At 38.5% G+C, this 24,435-nt stretch overlaps 2 protein-coding genes across 4 annotated transcripts; both read left to right on the plus strand.

Moving 5' to 3' along the window:
• Positions 1–2,799: 2,799 nt before the first annotated feature.
• srd5a3 (steroid 5 alpha-reductase 3) lies at positions 2,800–14,092 on the plus strand. Its single transcript, XM_041791644.1, has 5 exons — positions 2,800–3,265; positions 7,044–7,192; positions 10,869–11,054; positions 11,133–11,258; positions 13,265–14,092. Exons 1-5 carry the CDS (start codon positions 2,964–2,966, stop codon positions 13,522–13,524), a joined length of 1,023 nt encoding a protein of 340 aa, XP_041647578.1. The 5' UTR covers positions 2,800–2,963; the 3' UTR covers positions 13,525–14,092.
• A 2,109-nt stretch (positions 14,093–16,201) lies between these two features.
• On the plus strand, positions 16,202–24,145 carry LOC121512506 (immunoglobulin superfamily member 10-like). Of its 3 annotated transcripts, XM_041791806.1 has the most exons (9): positions 16,202–17,176; positions 17,311–17,386; positions 19,485–19,517; positions 19,805–20,107; positions 20,289–20,588; positions 22,865–23,137; positions 23,218–23,256; positions 23,403–23,484; positions 23,560–24,145. In XM_041791806.1, exons 2-9 carry the CDS (start codon positions 17,356–17,358, stop codon positions 23,720–23,722), a joined length of 1,224 nt encoding a protein of 407 aa, XP_041647740.1. In that variant the 5' UTR covers positions 16,202–17,176; positions 17,311–17,355; the 3' UTR covers positions 23,723–24,145. The 3 variants fall into 3 exon arrangements, with proteins under 3 accessions (XP_041647740.1, XP_041647739.1, XP_041647738.1); XM_041791805.1 differs by having other exon boundaries at positions 16,202–17,386; XM_041791804.1 differs by lacking the exons at positions 16,202–17,176; positions 17,311–17,386 and having other exon boundaries at positions 19,300–19,517.
• The last annotated feature ends 290 nt before the right edge of the window (positions 24,146–24,435 follow it).

A 24,435-nucleotide genomic window follows, 5' to 3' on the forward strand; every position in this document is an offset into this window, starting at 1 on the left:
GTGTTATGTTATTTGCTTTGAATAAAAATATGAGCTGCTAACACAGCCCAGACAGAGAGTTTTAAAAATAAAGGCCTGGCTCTAAAAAAAGAGCCTCCTTCTTATAAAGGCCTGGTGCCCTTAACAATTAAGAAAAATAAAGAATGCAATTAAAAATACATGAATACTAAATATGAACAGAGATTATTATTTGTTGGAGAATTAGAGCAAACTATTGGGTTGAATTGATTTTTAAAATACTTATAAACCATTTTAGATGCTTTCTATAGAAGTCTGCCGCACAGTTTTAAAATGAAGGATTTGAAATACACAGTATATAAAATCTGCAATATGATTTTTTATCTTCAAGTTTGTTTTATGTGGAAGAGTCGGTGCATTTACACCATACTTTTGAGCCACCAGGGCCACTGTACTTTAAGCAGTTAGTTGCGCACCTGAACTGATTCACTCTCTGTGAAGTAAATCACTGTGGTGTTTGCCATTTTTATGGTTAACCAAATTCAAGGTGCTTCTTATTCTCCTGTAGACAAAATTGTTGGTTCGCTTCTGTTAAAAAAAAAAAAAAAAAACATGGTCACCAAAATTACTTGAAACAGACAAAAGTAATAATAAATTGAAATTTACTGAAAACTCACTAATGCAATTCAGACATTGCATTTGAATTATGGTTCAACAGAGTCATTTAAAAAAAAAAAAAACTAACAAAACTGGCCTTGACAAAAATGATGGTACCTTTAATATTTTGTTGCACAACTATTTGAGGCAATCACTGCAATCAAGTGATTTCTGTAACTCTCAATGAGACTTCTGCACCTGTCCACAGGTACTTTTCACCAACTACTGTGAGCAATCTGCTCCAGCTGTCTCAGGTTTGAAGGCTGCCTACAGACCGGACTGCATGTTTCAGCTCCTTCCCCTAATGTTCAATCAGATTTAGATCAGGGCTCATAGAAGGCCACTTCAGAATAGAAAATGTTTTGTTCTTAGCCATTCTTTAGCTGAATGCCTTAATAGTCTTGAGATTTCATTGGACCTTGCACAGATTCAAGGCACCCTGTGCCAGATGCAGCAAAGCAGCACCAGAACACAACCGAGCCGCCTCCATGTTTCACAGTAGCTACAGTCTTCTCTTTGGATGCTTCATTTTTGCGTCTGTGAACACAGAGCTGATGTGACTCGCCAAAAAGCTCCAGTTTTGTCTCATCTGTCCAAAGGTCATTCTCCCAGGGGGGATTTCAAGAGTGGAGTCTTCCTTAGTAGTCTTTCATTAGGTTGTCTGCAATGTCAAGATGCAGAAAACAGAAAGAAACTTAAATCTGTCATTATTAAAAAAAAAAAAAAAGTCACATATCAATTCATTTTAACAGGTTTATTTGACTCTATATGCCAGTGTTACTCAACCCTGCTCAACCAAAGAGCCAAATTGTTGAAAAATACCTTTGCAAGAGCCACAATCTAAGCGGTGAAGCAAAAACAGCTTAAAGTATAATAACAATAAGTTAAAGGTGGCAAAAATGGTCAAGAAGCAACAAAAATGGGTGAAAAGGGGTGAGACTGAGGAGGGAAAGTGGAAAAGGGGTCAGAAAGTAGCAAAAAATGGGTGAGAAGTGACAAAAAATGAGTAACAGGTGACTTAAAATGGTCCAAATGTGGCAAACAAAGAGTGAAAGGTGACTAAAATGGGCAACAAGCAGTCAAGAGTGGCAAAAAGAAATGGCAAAAATGGGCAAAAAAGAGGAAGCAAGTAGCAACAGGTAGCTTACATGGGTGGAAAATGGCAACAAAACTACGAAAGAAAAAAAGGTAAAAGGGCAAAAATGGGATAAAAGTGGCAACATGAAGTGGCTAAAATGGGCAAAAACTAAGGAAAAAAGTGGTATTTCATGACAAAAGGTAGCTTAAATGGGTGAAAATTGGGAGAAAAATAGTGAAAAGGGCAAAATTGGGATTAAGTGGCAACAAGAAGTGGCTTAAATGGGCAAAAACAAGGAAATAAGTGGTATTTCATGACAGTAGGTTGCTAAAATGGGTGCAAACTGTGAGATAAAAATGGTGAAAAGGGGCAAAAATTGGATAAAAGTGGCAAAAAATGGGTAAAAACTTGCAAAAAAAAAAAATGCTAAAAATAGGTATAAATGTAGGAAAAATTGGTATTCAATGGCAAGGTGTAGCTTAAAAGGGGGACAATTGTACGAAAAAAAATGGTGAAAAGTGGCAAAAAATGCTCAGAATAGGTGGAAAAAAAACAGGAAGAATGTGGTATTCCATGACAAAACGTAGCTTAAATGTGTAAAAAGTGAGAGAAAATTGTGAAAAGCAAAATTGGATAAAAGTGGCAAAAAATGGGTATAAAGTTGCAAAAAAAAAAGTCAAAATTGGAAAGAGTGGAGAAAAGGTGGTATTTAATGGCCAAATGTAGCTTAAATTGGTGAAAATTGTGAGGAAAAAATGGTGAAAAGGCAAAAATTGGATAAAAGAGGTGAAAAATGGGTATAAAGTTGCCAAAAAAATTCAATATTGGGATAAAAGTAGGAAAAGGGTGGTATTTAACGGCAAAATGTAGCTTAAATTGGTGAAAAGTGGCAAAAAAAAGTGAAAAAGGGTGAAAAAAGTTTCCCTTTTTTAGGTTTTCTGGTTGAATAATTTTTAAATTTAAGACGTAAAAGAGCCACAAATAATCACAAAAGAGCCACATACGTTTAATATCGCTGGGTTAAGCCATTGCCTCTCGTGCCTATCGCTCTAATTAGACAGGGACTTCCGTTGTTGATGTTGGCTGCGCGTGAAGCAGTGCAGGAGAGGACAGGATTTAGTCATAACGAGTTAATTTTAAGTCATACTGTGTGTGGTCCTCTGTCTGTTGTACGCTAAGTTAAATGCATTTCAAAATGTTTTAATCGCAAAATGTAGCTTCATCGGAACGATTTTATATTTGTACGCGTCGTTATTTCCCTGCATGTTTCATGCGGAACTATTGGTATTGTTTCCCAACGTCTCATTTTAGTGAAGCACACAACAATGTCCGCGCGCTGCAGAGCAGTAAAATGATCCGGAGCTCGGGTTTTCTGAGTTTAATAGATGTTTTTTGGTCTTTTTTGGCTCTTGCTTTCCTCGCAGCTTTCTGTGCTCATAAAATCTCTCCTCGCCTGCCAAAAGGACTAGAAACGTTCCGTGTTTACGTTTTATTTCAGGATCTTATCAGGTTCGGAAAAACCAAACACCCCAAACGAGACGACTGGCTGCGACTGTTTGACGTCCCCAAAAGGTGGTACTTTTTAAAATTAACTAGCAGGAAATGGGATAAGTTACGATGAATGTTGAAAAAAGAAAGATTTTTGTCCCTCTTATGTAAGTCTTTAATAAACTCCTTTGGAGTTTACAGACGTAAAAAGCTTAAAAATAGTTCTCAGTGCACTTTTAACATGTTTAGAAATAGACGTGTGAATAGTCATTTATCGTTTGATTGTCGTATTCACTATGAATACATGATGAAGTTTTAATCTAACAAGTAATTTCACCGAATTTTAAAGGGTAATAATTCTAGTAGTCATTGAGTCTTACATTTTTTTAAATGTGGAGACTTTAAAGGCAGTATACAACTTTACTTGTAGAGCACAAACACAGGATCAAAAGTCATTAATATATTTTTCATTAGTTTAAAGTTGAATTAATTAATTAATTTGGTTAATTAATCGTCGACAGCCTTTTTTCCATGACAAAAACTAGACTAACACTAACAAAAATGGATCTGTGATGACTAAAACTGACAAAAACTAAGTCTATTTTTCGTCAATATGACTGAAACTAGACTAAAATGTTTTATAGTTTTTGTCAAACATCCAAAATCTGATATTTATCCATTGTGGGTAAATCTTTAAACAAACAAAGCAGCTGTATCTGTTCTGCCTCTCAGCGGTAGAAAGCAGGGACCCCGGATTTGGCAGGGTGCAGAGAACACACTACCATGATCTGGTACCAGATTTAGGCGAGAGAATGCTTGGACTAAAAGTAAAGACTTAAATGTGAGGACTTTTTATGGACTAAAACTAGACTAAATTGTTTTGAGTTTTTGTGCACTAAAACTAAAAAGGGAAGAAATGACTACAATGTGACTGAAACTAAAATGCATTTCATTTAAAGACTAAAACTAAGGGTTGCAAGCAGCACTGAACTGGTTCTGAACCTTTGCGCACCTTGGTGTTTGGTGCAAATCTGGCTTTTGGCGCAGCCAAATGTGCTGCTTCAGCGGCTTCCATCAAACAACAAAAATTCAAAATTCTCTGACCCTTTATGTCTGATTCAGTCAACACAAAATGACGGTACACAGTCTAAAAGGCTGAAGAAATTCATAAAGATATCACTTGGTCTTGACAGCAGGTGACCTTTTGAAATAAACTTTATTTCCTCTAATGATGACTAGTAGTTAATCTGCTGCCGTCCCCCATACAACAGCCGGAGTCTTGGTCTGCCCAAATAAATGAGGAAAAGAAAAACGGACCTAGCTTTTAGCTCATTAGATATGCCTTTTTAAAACACTTTATTTTGTTTCAAACCACCTTATAGCCTACTTCAAACTAAAAAATATATATCATCATATTAATCATTTTATTTTAGTATTATCTTGTCATGAGGCAACTCCCAGTTCACAAAAGATTTGAGCTATTACTGTTAAAGTTACACTATATTTATTTAGCTTGAAAACATGAACAATAGTTTTCTGAGACACTTGGAGATAAAGGGCCGATTGGAAATAATAAACATCCTTCATATTCACTGGAATCTTCCTCCATTTGTAAATAAAGGCCCTGGTCTTTATTTGAGAATGTATGGTTATAACTTGTGGTGTTTAAAGTGTTCAGAGAAGATCTGTAATGAAACAAGTACAATTTCAGGCAGTTTGGACCCCACAGGTTTGCGTAATGATAACGGTGCCTGCCAAATTTCACAATTTTAGGAATAATGCACCATGGGGCTGAATCTAAAAAAAAAATCAGGGGCTGCCACTGAGCCACTTTACCTCACCCACTCACATAACTTACACGTTGCTGCTGATTTTGTAACTGGGCTTATTACTACAAATTTTGATGCCATTACAAGCATTTTCAGCACGTCAGAAACTACTTCCTGTTCAGTGGCATGGTAATGGTGAAAGCTTTGGCTGCACATCTGTGAGCTTTGCATGTGATGGTTACATTTTTAGGATGTTAGAGATCAATGTAAGAGGAATTCTGGCAACCTGGTTTAATTTATCCATATTCCTTTTGGTCTCTTCTAGCAGCAGAACGAATTTCAAGAGGATATGAAGAACCTTCTTTGAGGAGATTCGCTATATTGCCAAAAGTATTCACCTGCTTTGACTGGCATATGAACTTAAGTGACATCCCATTCTTAATCCATAGGGTTTAATATGACGTTGCTTTACCCTTTGCGGCTATAACAGCTTCAACTCTTCTGGAAAGGCATTCCACAAGGTTTAGGAGTGTGTTTATGGGAATTTTTTTACAATTTTTCCAGAAGCGCATTTGAGAGGTCACACACTGATGTTGGACGAGAAGGCCTGGCTCTCAGTCTCCGCTCTAATTCATCCCAAAGGTGTCCAGAATCTCTTGGTATGCTGAAGCATTCAGAGTTCCTTTCACTGGAGCTAAGAGGCCAAGCCCAGCTCCTGAAAAACAAGCCCACACCATAATCCCCCCTTCACCAAACTTTACACTTGGCACAATGCAGTCAAACAAGTACTGTTCTCCTGGCACCCACCAAACCCAGACTCTTCCATCAGATTGCCAGATGGAGAGGCGTGATCGGTCACTGCAGAGAAGGCGTCTCCACTGCTGTAGAGTCCAGTGGCGGCGTGCTTTACACCACTGCATCCCATGCTTTGCATTGCACTTGGTGATGTATGGCTTGGATGTAGCTGCTCGGCCATGGAAACCCATTCCATGAAGCTCTCTACCACTGTTCTTGAGCTTACCTGAAGGCCTCATGAAGTTTGGAGGTCTGTAGCCATTGACTCTGCAGAAAGTTGGTGACCTCTGCACAGTATGCGCCTCAGCATCCGCTGACCCCGCTCCATCATTTTAGGTGGCCTACCACTTGGTGGCTGAGTTGCTGTCATTCCGAATCACTTCTACTTTGTTATAATACCACTGACCGTTGACTGTGGAATATTTAGGAGCAAGGAAATTTCACCACTGGACTTGTTGCACAGGTGGCATCCTATCACAGTACCACGCTGGAATTCACTGAGCTCCTGAGAGCGAGCCATTCTTTCACAAATGTTTGTAGAAACAGTCTGCATGCCTAGGTGCTTGATTTTATACACCTGTGGCCATGGAAGTGATTGGAACACCTGATTTCAATTCTTTAGATGGGTGAGTGAATACTTTTGGCAATATAGTGTAAATGTAGAAGGATCCCTGGAAATGGTTTTGTTCAACAACTTCTTAACCAAAAGTTGAACATGGTGGACTTCCTGTTGATTTTCTGATTGGGCTCCAAGAGACCTTTTTGTAGGTTCTGGCATGTGTACCGAATTTCAAGATCAGAGGTTAAACGCAGTGTAAGGGCTGATCTTTGAAAGAATTGTAGGGGGCAACTCTGAGTTATGAAGCCATGGTCATTACGACTGTTACAAGTTTTTTATTTTGTGTTGAGGTTCATATAATAATCTTTGATCCACCAGAAGTTCCTCATTTTCATACGTTTAAGACAGAAAAAAACTCAAAATGAAAGAAAACTGATTTGAATGCAAAATAGTGGAATCTGTAGTGATAGAAAAAGGAAGATTGATTTCATTCAACTACAGGAATTTTCAGATTAATCACAGTTAAATATTTGAATTGTCTGACACCCCTGGTTTTAAAACATGTCCTGGAAGACCTAACTAATGTCAGCTTAGGTTATCTATGCAGTATCTATACATATTTCATATACATATTTTCTATAACCCTTTAATCTTTAGAGTACAGGGATTTTCCACTGAGGTTAGATTTTTATGTGGTTAAACATCCTGAATCCTAACGTGATTCTCTTTTTTCTCTCAGATGGTTCTGGCACTTTTATGCAGTCTCTGCTTGTTGGAACGGTTTCCTCCTGGTTCTCTACCTGAACTTCACTTCTCAGAAGACATATCCGCCATGGCTGTCTGGACTGTTAGACATCCTGACAGGAGCACCAAGCCCTGACACTCAAGGTAGGCTCACTTTTGCCTTATTTTCATGTTTTGACTCACAGTTTGATAGAAGTATTAAAAAGTTTTAATCAAAAACAGCAGTCTATAGGGGTTCATGACAGAGTTACCTATCATACAACAAACCTAAATACAGATTTATTTTCACTTTATAGCAGTGTTACTCATCCCTGCTCAATCAAAGAACCAAACTGTTGAAAAATGCCTTTGCAAGAGCCACAATGTAAGTGGTAAAAAGTGGCAAAAAAAGGGGTTCAAGCTGGCATTAAAAATACATTAATGGTGGCAAAAATGGACGAAATTGGGGCAAAGTAGACATAAAACGGAAAAAGGGGTAAAAAGTGAAAAAAATGGGAAGGAAAAAGTGGCAACAATGGGTGAGAAGTTACCAAAAATTGAATTACAGGTGGCAAAAATAGTCATAAAACAACAAAACAGGGCAAAAAATGAGTGTAAAATGTGATGATTTGTGTAATCAATTGTGTGTATTAGAACCCAGGAGCAGAGCCGGAGACAGTTGAAGCAGTTTAAAAGTTTTATTGGGGAAACATTGGAGTGAGGAGAGGGAATTCCAGGGAGTGAGTGAAGGATCCAGTGAGACGTGAGGGCGAGAGGCGTGGGGAGAGGCGGTGGAGGCTGTGTGAGAGTCCAGTGCGAGAGTGTCACTAGAGTGTCTTCTTGTTAACCACAACTATGTCCTCTGGAGTGATTACCTCCATCACAGGTATCTCAATCTTCCTGCCAAAACTTTGCCTCTGTGCCTGTACTATATTTGGGCTTTTCTGACCTTCCATTCCTCTCACTGCTTTTGCATTTGATATTTTATGATCCTGTTTTACTTTCTGAGTCTGCTCTCCTTCAGTAAAGAAACTGGGTGATCCTCTTTGCAATTGGAGCATTTTACAGGCTTGGCAAAACTCTTTGCCTCTATGCTGACCATTATTTTTGGCATTTGAAACACTGCAAAGTGGCACTGATGACACCTTATTTGGCAGTTCTGCCTCTTTTAAACCCCAGTGGTTCTGGTATGCTTCTTTTCTTGTTCTGAGTGCTTCCCATTTTAGCCACGCTCCTGTTCCCCTGCTTCAGGTTGTTTAGCAGCTCTTGCTCTGACATCTCTTTGGGCACATTATAACTTACTCCTTTGGCTCCAGTCTTTCCTATTGGAGCACACCCCTCAACCACCATTCCCAAGAGGTTCTTCATTTTGAAGGTTTTAACTTGCTGTTCATGGACCGAGTGCACCAGTTGGACTTGAGCCCTGTTTGAGTGATGCCTGGTTTTAAATGTTACACATATGATGGAGCGGGTCAAAATTTAAGAAGTCAGACTGACTTAAGGTCTTGTGAATAGAGACCACACAACAATGGTAAAAAAAAAAAAAAAAAAAACGTAAAAAGCATAACGGCAGCACACTTCAACAGATTTATCAACAAAGGCATGAGGAAGAAAGACAGAACCATCTATGACCAGACTCTAAACCTGGCTGAGACAGTCAGATGGTGAAAAAAAAGCATTTAGCAGACAAGCTCTGTTTGAGTAAAAAAAAAACAAAAAAACCCACTATCCTCAAAAAATGAGATGTCAGGTAGAAAAACTTTGCTTCCCCCCTGCAGGTGTGGATTCTGTCAGTGTTGCAGGAACTTTTCTCCCTCAGTAGGCTCATAATCTTCTGTTTGAATACACTAGGGCAGTGGTTTTCAAACTTTTTTCGCCCAAGGCACACCTAATGTTAAGCCAAAATCTCAAGGCACACCATATTTAAATCAATCCAAAACAGACTTTTTAAATAATGTTACAGTGAAGGTGGCCTATAAGGGGAGATAAAGGGGAGAGCTTTCTGGGCCCAGCCAACTGGGGAATCATGGAGGTGGCAAAAGTAGGCTAAAGGTGCCAAAAATAGATTAAAAGTGATTAAAAAAAACATGGCAAGTTGGGCAAAAAGTGGCAAAACAAAGTCAGAAATGGGCAGAAATTGTTAAAATCGAAGTGGCCAAAAGTGGCTTGAAATTGGCAAAAACTTATTGGAAGTGTCAGACTAGTGGCAGAAATGGCTTACAAGTGGTTATATGTTGTAAAATGTGGTAAAAATGGGTTAGAAATGATTTAAAAAGGGTAAAATTGGGCAAAAATGTGGTCACACAAAGGCTAAAGTGGGCAAAAATAGGCAAAAGAGTGGCATAAATGGGTTGAAAGAGTCAAAAAGTTGGCAAAATAGATTACAAGTGGCAGAAAAGTGGCAGGAAAGGGTTACAGTTGCTGAAAGGTGGTAAAAAGGGGTTAAAAGAGATAGGGAAATGGCAAAAAATGCCAAACAATTCGTAAAATTGGGCTAAAAGTGGCAAAAAGGAAGAAAAAATGGGTTAAATGTGGCAAAAAGTTCCAAAAAAGTGGCAGAAATGGGTCATAAATAGTAATAAGTAGTGGAGAAAATGCTAAAAGAGCAGCAAAATGATTTAATTTGTCAAAAGAAGTTGACTAAATGGGTAGAAAAATTGGTTTACTTGGTTAAAATTTATGTAATGGTTTTGAAATTGCAACAATTGTTAAAAAAATGTAACAAAAGGGGTTAATATGTGGCAAAAATAGAAGAAATATAGCAAAAATGGATAAAAGTGGCACAAAGGGGATAAAACATGAAGGACAAGTGTTTTAAAAGAAGTTAAAATCATGCAAAAATTGGGTTAAAGAGGCAAAAAGTATCAAAAAGGGGTTAAAAGTGTCAAAATGGGTAATATTGGTGCTAAATCTCATATTTTGCTTTTCAAATTTTGAATTTTTTTTTCATATTTTAACCTTTTTAACTCACGATTTTGAATTTCTTTTAGTACTATAACTGTTAAAAATCATGGTTTTAACTTCTGACTTTTTATCTCAAAATTATTTATCAGTAAAGTTACGTTTTACCCAACAGTCTGCTCATTTATTCAGAATAACGTTTTTGTTTTTAAATCTTGTTGGTATCTTGTTCGGGGAGAGTATCAGGAGGAACAGGTGTCAGAGGAGCATCAGGCTCCTCGATGGAGGCGCTGCTCAGATGCTGCGTCTGGTCTCGTCTAGGCCGTAAAGTAGACCAGGTCCAAAGGGTCCAGTCCTTGCCTGATTCTTTAGGATGCCCACAGCGGCACAAGCATAATAGGCATGTAAAATTATCCATAGTAACCAATTGCAGCTCTGTCCGCTACAGTCTCCCTCCTGTAAGCACACTGAGTAGCTGGCAGACATGTCAACCAATCAGCTTACAGCCTCATCCAATCATTATTTAACCATTATTGTCACCTGTAGTCCATTTATTTGGTCACGTCTCACCCATTTCTGCCACTTTTTCTCCACATTTTTGTCACTTTTCACCCAGTCTGCCATTTTCTTCCTATTTTACCCCTGTTCACCCATTTTGGCTGCTTTTTTGCAGCTTTTGGCTGTTGCAACGGTATTTTTCAACCATTTGGCTCTTTGGTTGAGCCAGGTTGAGTAACACTGATGAACGGCTTGTTTCAGCACACATTTTCTGAAAGGTGGAGAAAGAGAGGGGGAGAGGGAATGGATTTTTCTGGTATTTGAGGGGATTGTGGACAGGCCAGGGACACACATTTGTGTTAGAAAAGTCTGAAAAAGTGATTTTTACATATGTCCCCTTTAAGATTATCAGAACCAGCCATTGAGTTGGTTCTGTTTTTAGTCCCACAGCTGGTCACAGTGCTGGTGCAGCTCCTGCTCTTCTCCCACTCCCTCAGGCGGCTGCAGGAGTGTCTGTTTGTCAGCGTTTTCTCTGATGGAGCCATCCATCTGGTGCAGTACGTGTTCGGTCTGGTTTATTACATCATGATAGGGCTGACGGTGCTCGCATCAGATCGTCTAGAAAAAGGTGAAAGCTCAACAAACTCCTCTTTGTGTCTGTTATTCACTACTTTGTGGTTGTAACAGTCCTCTTTCTACCCTTCAGGGACTAGACCTCTGCTGTCCCAGCTGGACTGGTTTCATGTGGCTGGAAGTGCTCTTTTCATCATGGCCTCATTTATGCAGCATCAATGTATGGTCCAACTGGCTGGACTTCGTACTGGGAAGTCAGGTAGGCTAATGACCACTGTCTTCCAAACATGGGTTTAATGTTATCTAATACTATTCCACCGTCTGCCAAGTTTGACATTCACAGTAAGGACACACAATAACAAACTAATGGATCAAAGCAGCATCAAACCCTGTCTATATGAATACTGGTGTTGTTTTATTATCTAGTTTAAGGTGGAAATGTCTTCATTCATAAAAAGAAAACATAAATGAACAGTTATTTCTGCTTAAAGTTTATATTGTAAAGGCAGTAGTTCACATGATGACTTTTCCTCTGATTGGCTTGTGTATAAATAAAAATGAGAATAAAATAAATCCCCTGCTCTGCTGTTCTCTCTCTTTAATTACAAAATGAATAGATACAATGAAATGATTGCCGTTTCACTACAAAGTGATTTAAATAAATACATTTACTAACTTTAAACCAAGCTCATACAGTCATGGACGAAAGTATTAGCACCTCTGCAATTTTTCCAGAAAATACACCAGAAATTGCCCAGAAATTGTTGCAATAACAAATGTTTTCAGTATACATAAAGTAGGGGTGCACCGATCGATCGGCCAAAATCAGTGTCAGCGCCGATTTTCTTAATTTTGGGAGATCGGCGATCGGCCGATCCTTGTAAATAAGATCGGTGGATAAGATTGGTTTCATATGCCTCTACCTACTAAAATATGAAAAATGAAAGACTAAAGGAACTGATATAATTTAGTAGTTTGGACAGCAATGCTCTAAACTTTTTATTTATTTATATTTGAGAGAACTACCTCATGTGCAGTTAAAACAACAAGTTTGTATTGTTTCACGGGTATTGTTCAATGTTTTTCAATAAAATAAGATTGGAACATTAAAGGTGTATGCTGTCAGTTATTAAAAAATCGGTATCGGCCAAAATCGGAATCGGCAGGTCAGGCTTTTTAAAGATCGGTGATGGTTGATCGGCCATAAAATTGCAATTGGTGCACCCCTAACATAAAGTTTATTTCCTTTATTTGCAATGGAATGATGCGAACAACGCAAATGCTGGCAATCTAGAAATCACACCTGAAGCCAGTGAGAATGTCTAAAAGTTGACTCAACCTTTGTGTTGTGTGCCTGTGTGTGTCACACCAAGCATGAAGAAGAGAAAGAAGAGCCCAGAATTATCTGAGGACTTGAGAAGCAAAATTGTGGAAAAAATTAATTTAAATTTAATGCCAAGACCGGTCAGGGGATGTGCAAAAACATCTTCTCTTTTGTTGCCAAGACAAGTTTGGCGTGGCTTTATGCTCTTGTTTTAAAGAAGAAATATAGTCCAGTTCTGATTAAACTGTTGCGTCCCTACAGTTACATTTGAGCTAACAGCTATCACGGCTGTAGTACAGCGAAGAGGAAAAACATCTTTTCTGTCATGAAAAGCTGTCAGTGTGGCTCTCTGTCCTTGTTTTAATAAAGACACCTTGTCCAGTTCTGACAAGCATGCATGGGGCTAAGTCTGAGCTAATCACTCCACTAGCAGCCATTGTATACAAGCATTCGCACAACAACTAAACTTTTCCCCCGTAACTATCACAAACTCATGCTGAAGCAGGTCGACAGAAGAACAAGAAACATCTTTCACAACATGAAAATCTTTCAGAGTTGTTTTTATTCTTTATTTCATGCAGAAACATGGTCCAGTTCTAGTAAAATGGCCGCAGTGCTAAATCTTTATCTGAGCTATTTACCGCAGTGGAGGCAGCCATTACCAATGGCTTTCAGTACAACTAAACCCCGCCCACAGGGCAACTCTGTATGTATTGCTCTGAAAGGAGAGTCACTCAGTCAGTCAGACACATACAGACCCATGAGTAGGTTAGGTCACTATGGCAGATAATCACTGTAGAAGCATGAATCAGGCTTTACTGCTCGTATGTTGTAAATATCAGTTGTAAATATTGGCAGAATTATCCGTATTTGCCAGTACCATTATTAATATCATGCATCCCTATTAGGATGAATAAGGATTGGTGTATTCTGTGTTTCAGGCTCAGTGGAGACGCTGGCTCACAGACTTCCAGAGGGTGGCTGGTTCAACCTGGTGTCATGTCCTCATTACTTCTCCGAGCTGCTGCTCTACATCTCTCTGAGCCTGACGTATGGAGGTGTTTCCCTCACCTGGTGGTTGGTTTTCCTCTATGTGCTCTTCAGCCATGCTCTGTCAGCTCAGCTCTGTCAGGAATTCTATATCAGCAAATATGAATCATACCCCAGGAACAGGAAGGCTCTCATCCCGTTTGTGCTGTGAGTGTGAACTCTTAAAGACGTGCGAGGATGTGAAGGACTAAATCTTTCCTGCCTCACAGCATGGAGTGACAGAATGCTCTTGAAGAGCTGAAGCTTCTTGACAGTCGACACCTGGCAGCACTCAGGTGTGACTGTGAGACAGGATAGGCAGCATAAAAAGTCTTTAACAGCAAGGACTCTCTCTGGGTGAGAGGTGGCCTGTGTCCACTGTTGGTTGGGCAATGCCAGTAGAAACTGCAAGCCAAAATTGAAATGTATTTACAGTGAGCTGTTTGTACGTTTCAGCAATTAAAATGTAAATGTGATAGGAAAAATAAACAGTGGGAGTTTTATGAAAACTGTACACCTTATACAGTTAATGGATTTATTAATCATTTGTACAAGTGTGTGTTATAGATGTATGTCCCATCACAGTAAAGGAGGACAAGGACAAGGTAAACATTTGCCACAACAGGCAGGAGAGAGCAGGAGAGGGAGAGGCAGAAAATGAGGCCATGGTGAGAGAAGTAAGCGTCTAAGCTAAGCTGTCTTAAAAGGTCACATATTTTACCCCTTTAAGACAAGTTCATATCATCATATATCTAAGAGGTCCCCAAAACATGCTTGTGACATTTGTTTCTGAAAAAACACTCCACTATTGGATTTTTGCATGTCTATAAACCCCGGCCCTGCTCAGAACAGGCTGTTTCTGTGTCTGTGGCTTTAACCTTTAGAGCTCACAGCTATTTTTTTCACCATCATGTCTCATCTGGACTTTTTGTCTTAAAAAGCTTGTAAAACATCAACCCTATGGTGCACAGTCAAGTTCTAAACACTTTTGTTTTTTCAGGACAACCTGGGCTTTAAGAATATATCTACAACAATAATGTCACTACATTTTTGAAAAATTTATAGGACTCTAAAGACAAGAGAAAAAAACAAATCGGAATTTGAAACTTAAAGATTTTATTGATAACACACAGTAAACAATAGTGACTAAGCATTTTCTTTGCACAGACGTGTTCTCCCATCTCTTGGGGACACAACAGTGAAAAAATAAACATTCTGTGACTAATGGTTTTCAAAATATTTACATATATATACAAAAAAAGTCCATGTGCTTTTTGCAGTTAGATTTATTTGTGCCATTCCTTTAAAGCAGTAGAGATGCAACATCTTGCAATTGGAGGATGGCCCCTCCCACAATGCATTGCATGTAAACATTGCCCTAAACAAATATGGCACTACCCACCGAAGAAACCCAAAGTAAATGTTCGAAAATGGATTAAAAATGGACAAAAAGACGCTTAATATCAGATCTAACACAGTGGATTTAATCTTTAAAGACCCTGAAAATTCACTGAAGTTCTGGGCTCACTAGAACGGCGTCCTTAAGGCCTACGGCGACATCAAGGGTGGCAAACAAATGGCAAAACAGCTGTCAGAGGAAATAAAAGCGTGTCTTTGACTTATGGTTCAAAAGTTATTAATGTTTTTCTAAAATGTGTCACTTCTTGTTGCCGTCCTCAGAGACCCCAAGAAGTCAGCCAAGTTCCAGGCTCACTAGAAAATGTTCTGTAAGAGCTACGAATGCATGAAGAACATATTTAGAAAGGCACAACACAGAGCTTTAACAGGAAAAAACAAGTTAGTGTCTACGACTTACGGTTCAAACGTTATCAAGCAATTTACAAACGGGTGTGCCTGCGCAACAGATCCGTGCCATGTGACCTCTAAGGGTTTAATGTTAATGAGCTGTCTGACTCCACACCTGGCCACGCCCCTCTCAGGAAATGGAAGTGGCTTTGTGAAAGAAGAAACTGAGACACCACTTTGTCCCGTTTGTATTTAGTGACACCAGGACTGTAGGCTTTTTAACGGCCAATTTTAGACTAAAACCTGCCAGCTAAGACTGATAGGTGGAAATGTTATATCTGTTAATTACCAAACTCAAACTCAATCACAGCGGGGGCCGGATTCTGGATTCAGGACTAACCTGAGGGCCTAACAGTGTCACCTCTTTAACCATAAACTGTCAAATTTGCTTCACTGGTAATAAAATATTTAAATGAAAAACTCAGCACTGATGATAAAAAATTTTGACATTTAAAAAGTTAAAAAGATTAAGTTCACAGGCTCACAATCTGAGACAAGTACATTTATTAGTTCAACAAGGTCAAAACATGAAATTGAAATTGAAAAGTAATGTTTTTAATGGCAAATATATAAGAAAGACTTCAAAATCATGAGTTTAAAAGGTCAAAATATTAAATAAAATTTGCAATCATGAAATTAAAAGTCAAAATATGATTCAACATTTTAAATTGTAAGTCTAAAAGGTCAAACTATGGGATTAAGAAGTCAAAGTTTGGAGTTGAAAATATGAAGTAAAATACAAAATAATTGGTGAAAAGTATCAAAATATCACTTAAAAATCACAATTATAAATCTTAAAGTTCAAAATATTATATGAGAAGTCAAAATTATGAGTTGAAATGCTCGAAGTATGAAATTAAAAGTCAAAATCCTAAGTTTGAGTCCTAATTGTAAAATGCTAAATTGAAAATGTGAAATTAAAACACAAATTAATTTCTTTCTCACATTCCTTACTACTTATCTAAATATTTTTACTCCTTACTTTTTCAGATTTTGTGCCTTAACAAGGAAATCTTAAATCATCAAGGATAATTTCACATTTTTATACTTGAGGAAATCTGCAGACCACATACTGATGGGACAGTTAGAACAGAAATATGAGATCATCTCTAGGCCCCCTCTCCTTGAGTTTGACACCTGTGACTTAGGTATTGATGAATGAGGGACTAACCTCGAGTTTATCACAAATGAATGAGTAGCTTACTACTAGTGAACTACTGACAAATAAGTTACTAACTTCTAGTCACCACCTGTCAGTGTTAACTGGCTGATTTTAGTCTAATATTGGCCGTTAAACAGCCATCATTCATCATGTCCCTAACCACAAACAGGACAAAGCATGACATGTCCTGATTTTTGGTTTTTGGTTTCATTTTATAGAAGTGTTCCCAAAACACCAGAGATCCAAACGAGTGAATTTTGGCATCAGGCACAAAAGCATGGCTCCATTAATATTTACCATCTTCAGACAGAGCTATTGGATGAGACAGGATTTATGTTAACTAGTATTCTGTGAGCTCAACACCAAATAAAGGCAGCAGTAAACATTTATCTTTTTATTTTCTCTACTGGAAACCATGCCTGTATCCTCCACTGCATTTTTGATGGACATGAGACAGTCTGTGTGGATTTCTGTGGGCTGTATTTTATTATTGATGAAACTGAAAACAATGAAATGCTCTACAAAGAGAAAATACATTTCAGTGTCAGAAAATACTGCAGAGGAAAGAGATAAAAATAGATCCAACATGGTGACACAATACAGAAGATTTTCAATTAAAAGAAGAAACTGATTCCAACATTTTTAAGGATGTTCCCAACATAGTTATAATATGAGACATATAAAAATATGAAAATTATAAACCAAATCAGAGCTTTCTTCATCAGAAGTATACTGATATTTTCTAATCTGCCTGTGTATCCTTCTGTCTGTTCACTCTGATAACTGGAAGAAGAGGACGGAAATGTCTCTGCTGAGATAACATCTCTGTTTGTGGTCTGCTCAGAGGAAAATCCTCGTAAGGACACTTTAGTCTCTCGTTCATAGCGACTAAGCTCTAAAGTTCTCCTCTGGGCGTCTAGAATAACATCTTTTTCAAGTTTTTGATGTCTGAAAATTCTCATTACTGTCAGTTTTTCTCTGTTTTATGAGGCATTAATGGACAATCTGCAGGAACACTTCTAAACATTTGGGAGCATGAACATCATCCTGATCTCCTCTCTGCTGGGTGAGTGTCACAGATTTGAGATTGGCGATTAAACCTGCTTGGTTCTTTATTGACCAGTCAGGGATCGCTTCAAGACTGGGAACACTTTACACATCCAACTGTGATATAGTTTGAGATGAATTTCTGTCTTAAATGTCTCTAAGCATGAAAACATTTAGTAAACTTTTTTTTAAGTCCAATAACCTTCCTTTTCTGTGACTTGCATGGTTTACAGCAGAACTTCAAGTTTTGAAAACAAGTTAAATTTAGAAAATCATTGCATAATCCAAATTCCTAAAAAGTTGGGACGCTGTGTAAAATGTATTCACAATAGACATAAATAACATATCAGATGTTGAAATTGAGACATTTTACCATTTTATGAAAAACATTAGCTCATTTTGAATTTGATGGCAGCAACACATCTCAAAAAAGTAGGGACATGCTGTTGTGATGGATGTGGTTTGTGGTTTAGCATTGTCTTGCTGAAATAGTTTAGACCTTCCCTGAAAGAGACGTCTGGATGGGAGCATATGTCCAGATGTGTAAGCTGCCCACGCCATAGGCACTACTGCAACCCTATACCATCAGAGATGCAGGCTTCAGAACTGTGTTTTGGTAAAGTAGAAGACCAGTGAAATCTTCTGGAATTAGTTTTACTGTTATTTGGTAACAGTTTGAAAGCTACTAGCATGCTAACTAGAGCTGTGAAAAAAAATTCAATACAGCAATATATCGCGATACTTTGACATCTGATACAATATCGATACTTCAACTCTTAATATCAACGTTTTTGTAAAAAAATAAAAATTCATATTTAGCAGAGTTGTTAATAAAATACGACTTCCGCACCTCCACTGTGGTAGATGGCGCCGAGAGCTACTCTGCTGTATGTCGCCGTGGCATTTCGTGGAGAAGCAGTCAGAGTGCATAGGTGAAAGGAGCGTACATTTCTGACAAAATAACACCTGCACAATTCAAAGCAGACGTTTGGAAGCATTTAGGCTTCAAAGTTAAAACGGGGAGCACAAACAGCGAGTTAAAGAAAGGAAATGCCGTTTGCAAGCTCTGTCTTGCTGCCGTGAAATATAGCGGGAACACCACCAACGTATTGTGTGATTTACATATACATCATCTCTATATTTTTCTTAGTTAACTGTGTAGAATATCACAATATATCACAATATCATGATATCCTGGTATATCGTGATACTATCGTATCGTGACCCAAGTATCATGATGCGTATCGTATCGTATCGTGAGGTTCTTGCCAGTACTCACCCCTAATGCTAACTGTGCATTACTGACTCATGTTAGAAAGAGTTAGCTTGTATGCTAATTTTACGATGCAAATGAATGGAGAATGCTACAGCTAACTGTAATCAAAACACTCCTGTGATTTCAAAAGCAGCTGTTAGGTAGGATGATTTTGATATGTAATGTTAAATTATTATTTATTGGAGAGCTACTGCTAGATGCTAAAAAATACCACTCCATAAAATATTAATAACTATTTTACAACAAATTTAAGTAACTTGAAAAACAGCCAGCATTCTTCACTGATTTTAAGAGTGTAGCAAGGCTAGCTTAAAGCCTATGCTGCTATAGGTAAAAGTTGTTCACACGCGAATGTATCATTTGGCATTCATTTTCCATGCTCCATATATTTTGCATACCATAAAATGACAGAAAAAAAATTCTGGACCTGGTCTGTATGAGTGCATGTTGTCTCAGAGGAAAAAAAAACGCAATGTGAGGACATTCCTGCAGCTCCGGTGGGGATGAGAAACATCTAAACAGTCTCATTAAGGAGGCGGAAGCTCTGCTCTGTGTCACACTGTGACTAAAGCTCTTTCTTTCTGTGTTGAATGTTTTAAACGTGCCTGCAGAGATGAAGACTTTAGAAACTTTACTTAATATTCTCCTGGTTTTCAAATCTGCTGTGCCTGCATGTGGGAATAAACCGTCAGAGCCGCCTGCGGTGGTTACACTCCCGTCACAGCTGATTGGCAGAGCACAGACTGACACACTGATGTTACAGCAACAAACTGGGGTCAATCTAAAGACCTACTGAGACGTCTGATGACTTTATTTAAAGTCTTTTTTTTCTGTTTTTCAGGTGTGTCTCTTCTTAAAGTCGTTTTGGCTGAAGGTATGATAAATTCACACACACATGGAGCATACACCTGTCTCTCACATGCAGCAGAGCCTTTAGGGTTGACATGAAAAAGGAAGTTTTAACTTTGATTTGATTCTGGAAGAAATCAATAACAAATCAGATATAGACATCAAAAATCTGAATCTGCCCAAAAAAGTGCAATAGTAAAATAACTACATGAGGAAATGTTTAAAGTTGAGCAGAACTGTTTAAAGTCTTGTGGATTCAACCATAAAACCTCATCTGTACGTCATACAGTAACCATCCTCCTCCTCCTGCAGAGCCTCCACAGGTCAGCGTGTCAGTGTGGCCTAAAGGACTGAACATCTACCTGGATGAGAGCGTGCTGCTTCGCTGCAGCATGGAGTCAAACTCCAGCTCTGTGTGGACCCATCGATGGTTCAGACACAGACCGGACTCTGCCCCAACCCTGAACCCTAGACACCTGGTCTCAGGTGACAGCTACTCCATCACCGCGGTAACCAGAGAGGATGGGGGCAGCTACCAGTGTCAGGCAGAGAGGAGGGAGGGGAACATCAGCTCTGTGGTGATCCTTAGCCAGCCGGTTGTTCTCAGGGTGTTGGGTGAGAGACAGCAGATAAAACCTGCAGAGAACACCAGAGAGATTTGGTCCAGATGATTTAAGTCAAACAAAATACAAAACAGCAAAAAGGAACCCCAAGACATCCCATTTTGTGTAAATCCTTGTTTTAAATCAACAAAACTAACTAAATCACATACATCCCTCCTCTTTTTTCTCCTCAGATGTGGCCCCTGCCTCTCTGACGGTGACCCCCAGTAGCAGACAGATGTTCAGAGGGGAGCGTTTCTCTGTCCACTGCCCTGGTTCTCACTCTAACTCCTCCTGGACGCTGAGGCGGCTCTCACCGGGTCAAACTGAGAGGAGCAGAGCCTTCCATACTGACCGGTGTTCACCACTAGGGGGAGCTGTTAGCACAGACAGACCTCATACATGTGTGTTCACTGCTGGGAGAGAGACCGGGGGCCTTTACTGGTGTGAGGGAGCCGAGGGCCGCAGCAACGCAGTCAGCATCTCAGTGAGCTGTGAGTTTAGAGATGATGATGAAAAAGGTTCAAACAGACAGGAAACTGATGCACAGGGAGATTATTATCATTGACTGAGAATTTACAGGGCTTAGAAGGACATTTTTACAACTCTGACTCCATTTTTTACATTTTTCAGCTGCCAATAATTCTGTTCTTGATCCCAAAATTTGGAAAATAATGTTTAGTTTTGAATGAATTGAATTAATAATAATAATAATAATAATAATAATAGTAATAGTAATAATAATAATACAATACAAAAACAAAAAATTCTTTGACTTTAAAAAATGTTTTAAAAGAAAACAGTTATCAGTAAACTAAAAAAATCAGAGAAATGAGGAGGAAGTAGAACAGTGATGCTCAACATGTGGCTCTGGAGCCACGTGTGGCTCTTTTGTGATTATTTGTGGCTCTTTTATGTCTTAATTTGAAATATTATTCACCCAGAAAACTTTTATATAGAGAAACTTTTTTGCCTTTTTTTCACCATTTATGGCACTTCTCAGCCATTTAAGCTACCTTTTGCTATTAAGTAACACTTTTTTCCCACTTTTTTACCCATATTGACACTTTTCTGAAACTTTTTAAAAAAAATTTTCCACTTTTATCCCATTTTTGCCCCCTTTTACAGATTTTTCTCCAAACTTTCACCCATTTAAGCTGCGTTTTTCCACTTTTTTCTTTAGTTTTTGCCCATTTTAGCCACTTATTTTTTCCACTTTAATCCCATTTTTCCACTTTTTCACAATTTTTTGCCACTTTTCAACCATTTTAGCTACCTTTTGCTATCAATACCACTTTTTTTCCTACTTTTTTCATCATTTTGACACTTTTTTGCAACTTTATAAATTTTTTTTGCTACTTTTATCGCATTTTTCCCTGCTCATTATCAAATTCCACTTTTTTCCATAGTTTTTGCCCATTTTAGCCACTTTTTTTGCCACTTTTCACAATTTCTTTGCCATTTTTTGCCCATTTAACCTATTTAATGCCATTAAATACCAGTTTTTTTTAAATTACTTTTTGCCCATTTTGACCCTTTTTTTTTTTGCAACTTTTACTCATTTTTCCCATTTTTCACAATTTTTCCTCCCAGTTTTCACCAATTTAAGCTACTTTTTGTCATTAAAAACCACTTGTTTCCTAGCCCATATTAGCCACTTATTTTTGCCACTTTTATCCCATTTTTGCCCTTTCACCATTTTTTGGCAATTTTCACCCATTTAAGCTACATTTAGCCATTAAATACCATCTGTTTCCCCTTTTTCCATTTTGACACTATTCTTTGCCATATTTACTCATTTTTTTTGCTGCTTTTCAACATTTTTTCTCCCAATTTTTACCAATTTGAGCTACTTCTTGCCACTAAAAACCACTTTTTTCCTCTTTTTTGCCCATTTGTGCCACTCCTTACAATTTTGCCCCCTTTTCACCCATTTTGTTGCTTTTGACCATTTTTTGCCACCTTTAACTTGCCACCACTTAGATTGTGGCTCTTGCAAAGGTATTTTTCAACAATTTGGCTCTTTGGTTGAGCAGGGTTTTGTAACACTGATGTAGAGTTTACTGAGTGACTCAGTGAAAATTCTTGAAAATTTCCCACATATAATCTTAAAAATATCAAGGAAAACTCCTGAAAATCTAATAGTAAAGTCTCCCAGTATGTGACAGATTTACTTAAACTTCAATGGACAGTCTGAATAGTTTTCTCAAAAATTCTAATAGTATAAATTTTTACTATGTTGTAGGAAAGCTAGAATGTGATGTCCTCATGTGTACACAGGGTCTCTTCAGAGGTTATTTGCTGTTTGCATTAGTTACCCTGGCTGACCATCAATGACGAGTTAAAAGCTGAAGATGTTCTTAAGCATCCAACTATGATGTCCAGAAATGCTTTAAACCCATTTTTGAAACATCATTTTAGCATGTTTGGATGCCATTATGATAAAGATAGAACACAATCAACCATCCAAATAAACAAAAAAATAAAAAAATGACGAATAAACGCAGTGTAGGACGGTTTAGATTCAGTTTTGGCTTAGCACACATATGGTTGGGCAGAAGTTGTAAAACGGCCTTGTTTTCTACCAGAAATACGTCACACCCAGCCATGCATAGAGCCGATGCAGTCAGCAACATGGCTGAACAATTAATCAAAATGTACATAGAAAGTGGAACCTGGCTTTGACATGAGTTGAGGTAGAGTCAGTCTTAGACAACGATGCTCAGTATGTGTTTGATATCTACTAACTGCTGTTTTCTCTGTCCCTCAGATGGCTCAGTCATCCTCAGGACTCCAGCCTCTCCTGTATTTGAGGGCAGTGCAGCCTCTTTACTTTGTCAGTACAGGACAGGAAGTTACGGAAAGACGATCTTCTTTAAAGATGGAGTAAAAGTCAACAAGTCGACGTCTTCGATCTCAAACACAGAGATAAAGATGATGATTGACAACGTGACGAAGGAGGATGAAGGTTTCTATAAATGCTCTTCTGATGACAGACGGGTGGAGAGTCCAGAGAGCTGGTTATCAGTGACGCCTGGTCGAGGTAAGTGCGAAGCAGAGTTTAAATCTGTTTTTGATTGTGTAACATCAGCTAGCGACTAACAGGATGGCAATTTGTTTTAGGAAATGGGACGTCAACAGATGGGAGAGAAGCTTCCACTGGTCAGAGAATCATTTATTTAATATTCGTACAAACCACTGTTTTCATGAAGCTGCCAAAACTGAGCACTGTTGGTCTGTTTTTTCTCTTATTTTTTATGAATAAATTGCACATTTATCTATTTATTTATCTTCTAATTGTTCCTCAGGCTCCTGGATATGGATCTTAGTTTCATGCATACTTCTCCTGCTGCTCACTCCTCTCTCTGTCTGGCTCATTCGCCACTACAGGTCAGTCACAGTGTCTTCTAGAAAATCCAAAGCCTACTTAGAAATGCCTTCTCTGATTATTGTTTTTGCGTACAGGTACCAGACCTTTTGCACTCGCAGCTGTTGGCCATCTTCTAAAAAGCGGCGTCCAGCCGTGCAGCTTCCTGCAACCAAACAGGATGTGACAGAGGTGCAGTGGGACCTGTCCTGGATGGAGATGTCCGACCTGCTGGATAAACATTTGTACCCTGGCACCTAAAGGATCTGTCCAATTTAAGGGATTGTTCGGTCAAAGCTGCTTCCACAGTGAAGCCAGACAATGTGTTTATGATACTGGTATTAAAAAAGTTTATTTAAGGTGTACCACAAGGATCTATACATTTATCCCTCTTGTTAAACCTCGGAAATGGCGACAGTACTCACATATAAAATTCTAAATCATCCCTTTGATGCAGAGCATTAAAGTCAACATAGAAAATATTGTTAATTACGATATTTAATGTTTTACATACATATTTTGTGACCTTGTAAAGCTGTATTTAACAGCTGTATACATTTACGGGGGGTTTCATTCCTGAAAAGATGTCATGGGTGTTGTCAATTTCACTGGTAGGGAAATGTATTGAATATATGTAATTCTAATATTTCTGAGATGTTCTTTATCACATAAGAATCCACATAAATGACCTTGAGTTAACTTTACTGTTGGTAATTTAATACCATTCATGTTTAGTTTCTCATTCTGTCTCCATGCCAGTGCTAACCACAGGCAGAGGCATGATGACGTGTGTGTCACTCAGCAGCCAAGGTCAAGCTTGACGGCACTTCTCTCGTCCTGACTGCCAGTGGGTTTTGGGCCCTTGAGCCATCCACAGCAAGACCAGGGGCTTTGGGCAACCTTACTACCAGCCTGGACAGTTCCTTAGGCCAGTGGCTCCCATCCATTTTTCCTTGGAGCCCCCCCTACATGTA

The sequence above is a fragment of the Cheilinus undulatus genome, linkage group 7, assembly GCF_018320785.1.
Source record: "Cheilinus undulatus linkage group 7, ASM1832078v1, whole genome shotgun sequence".
Taxonomy (NCBI): Eukaryota; Metazoa; Chordata; class Actinopteri; order Labriformes; family Labridae; genus Cheilinus; species Cheilinus undulatus.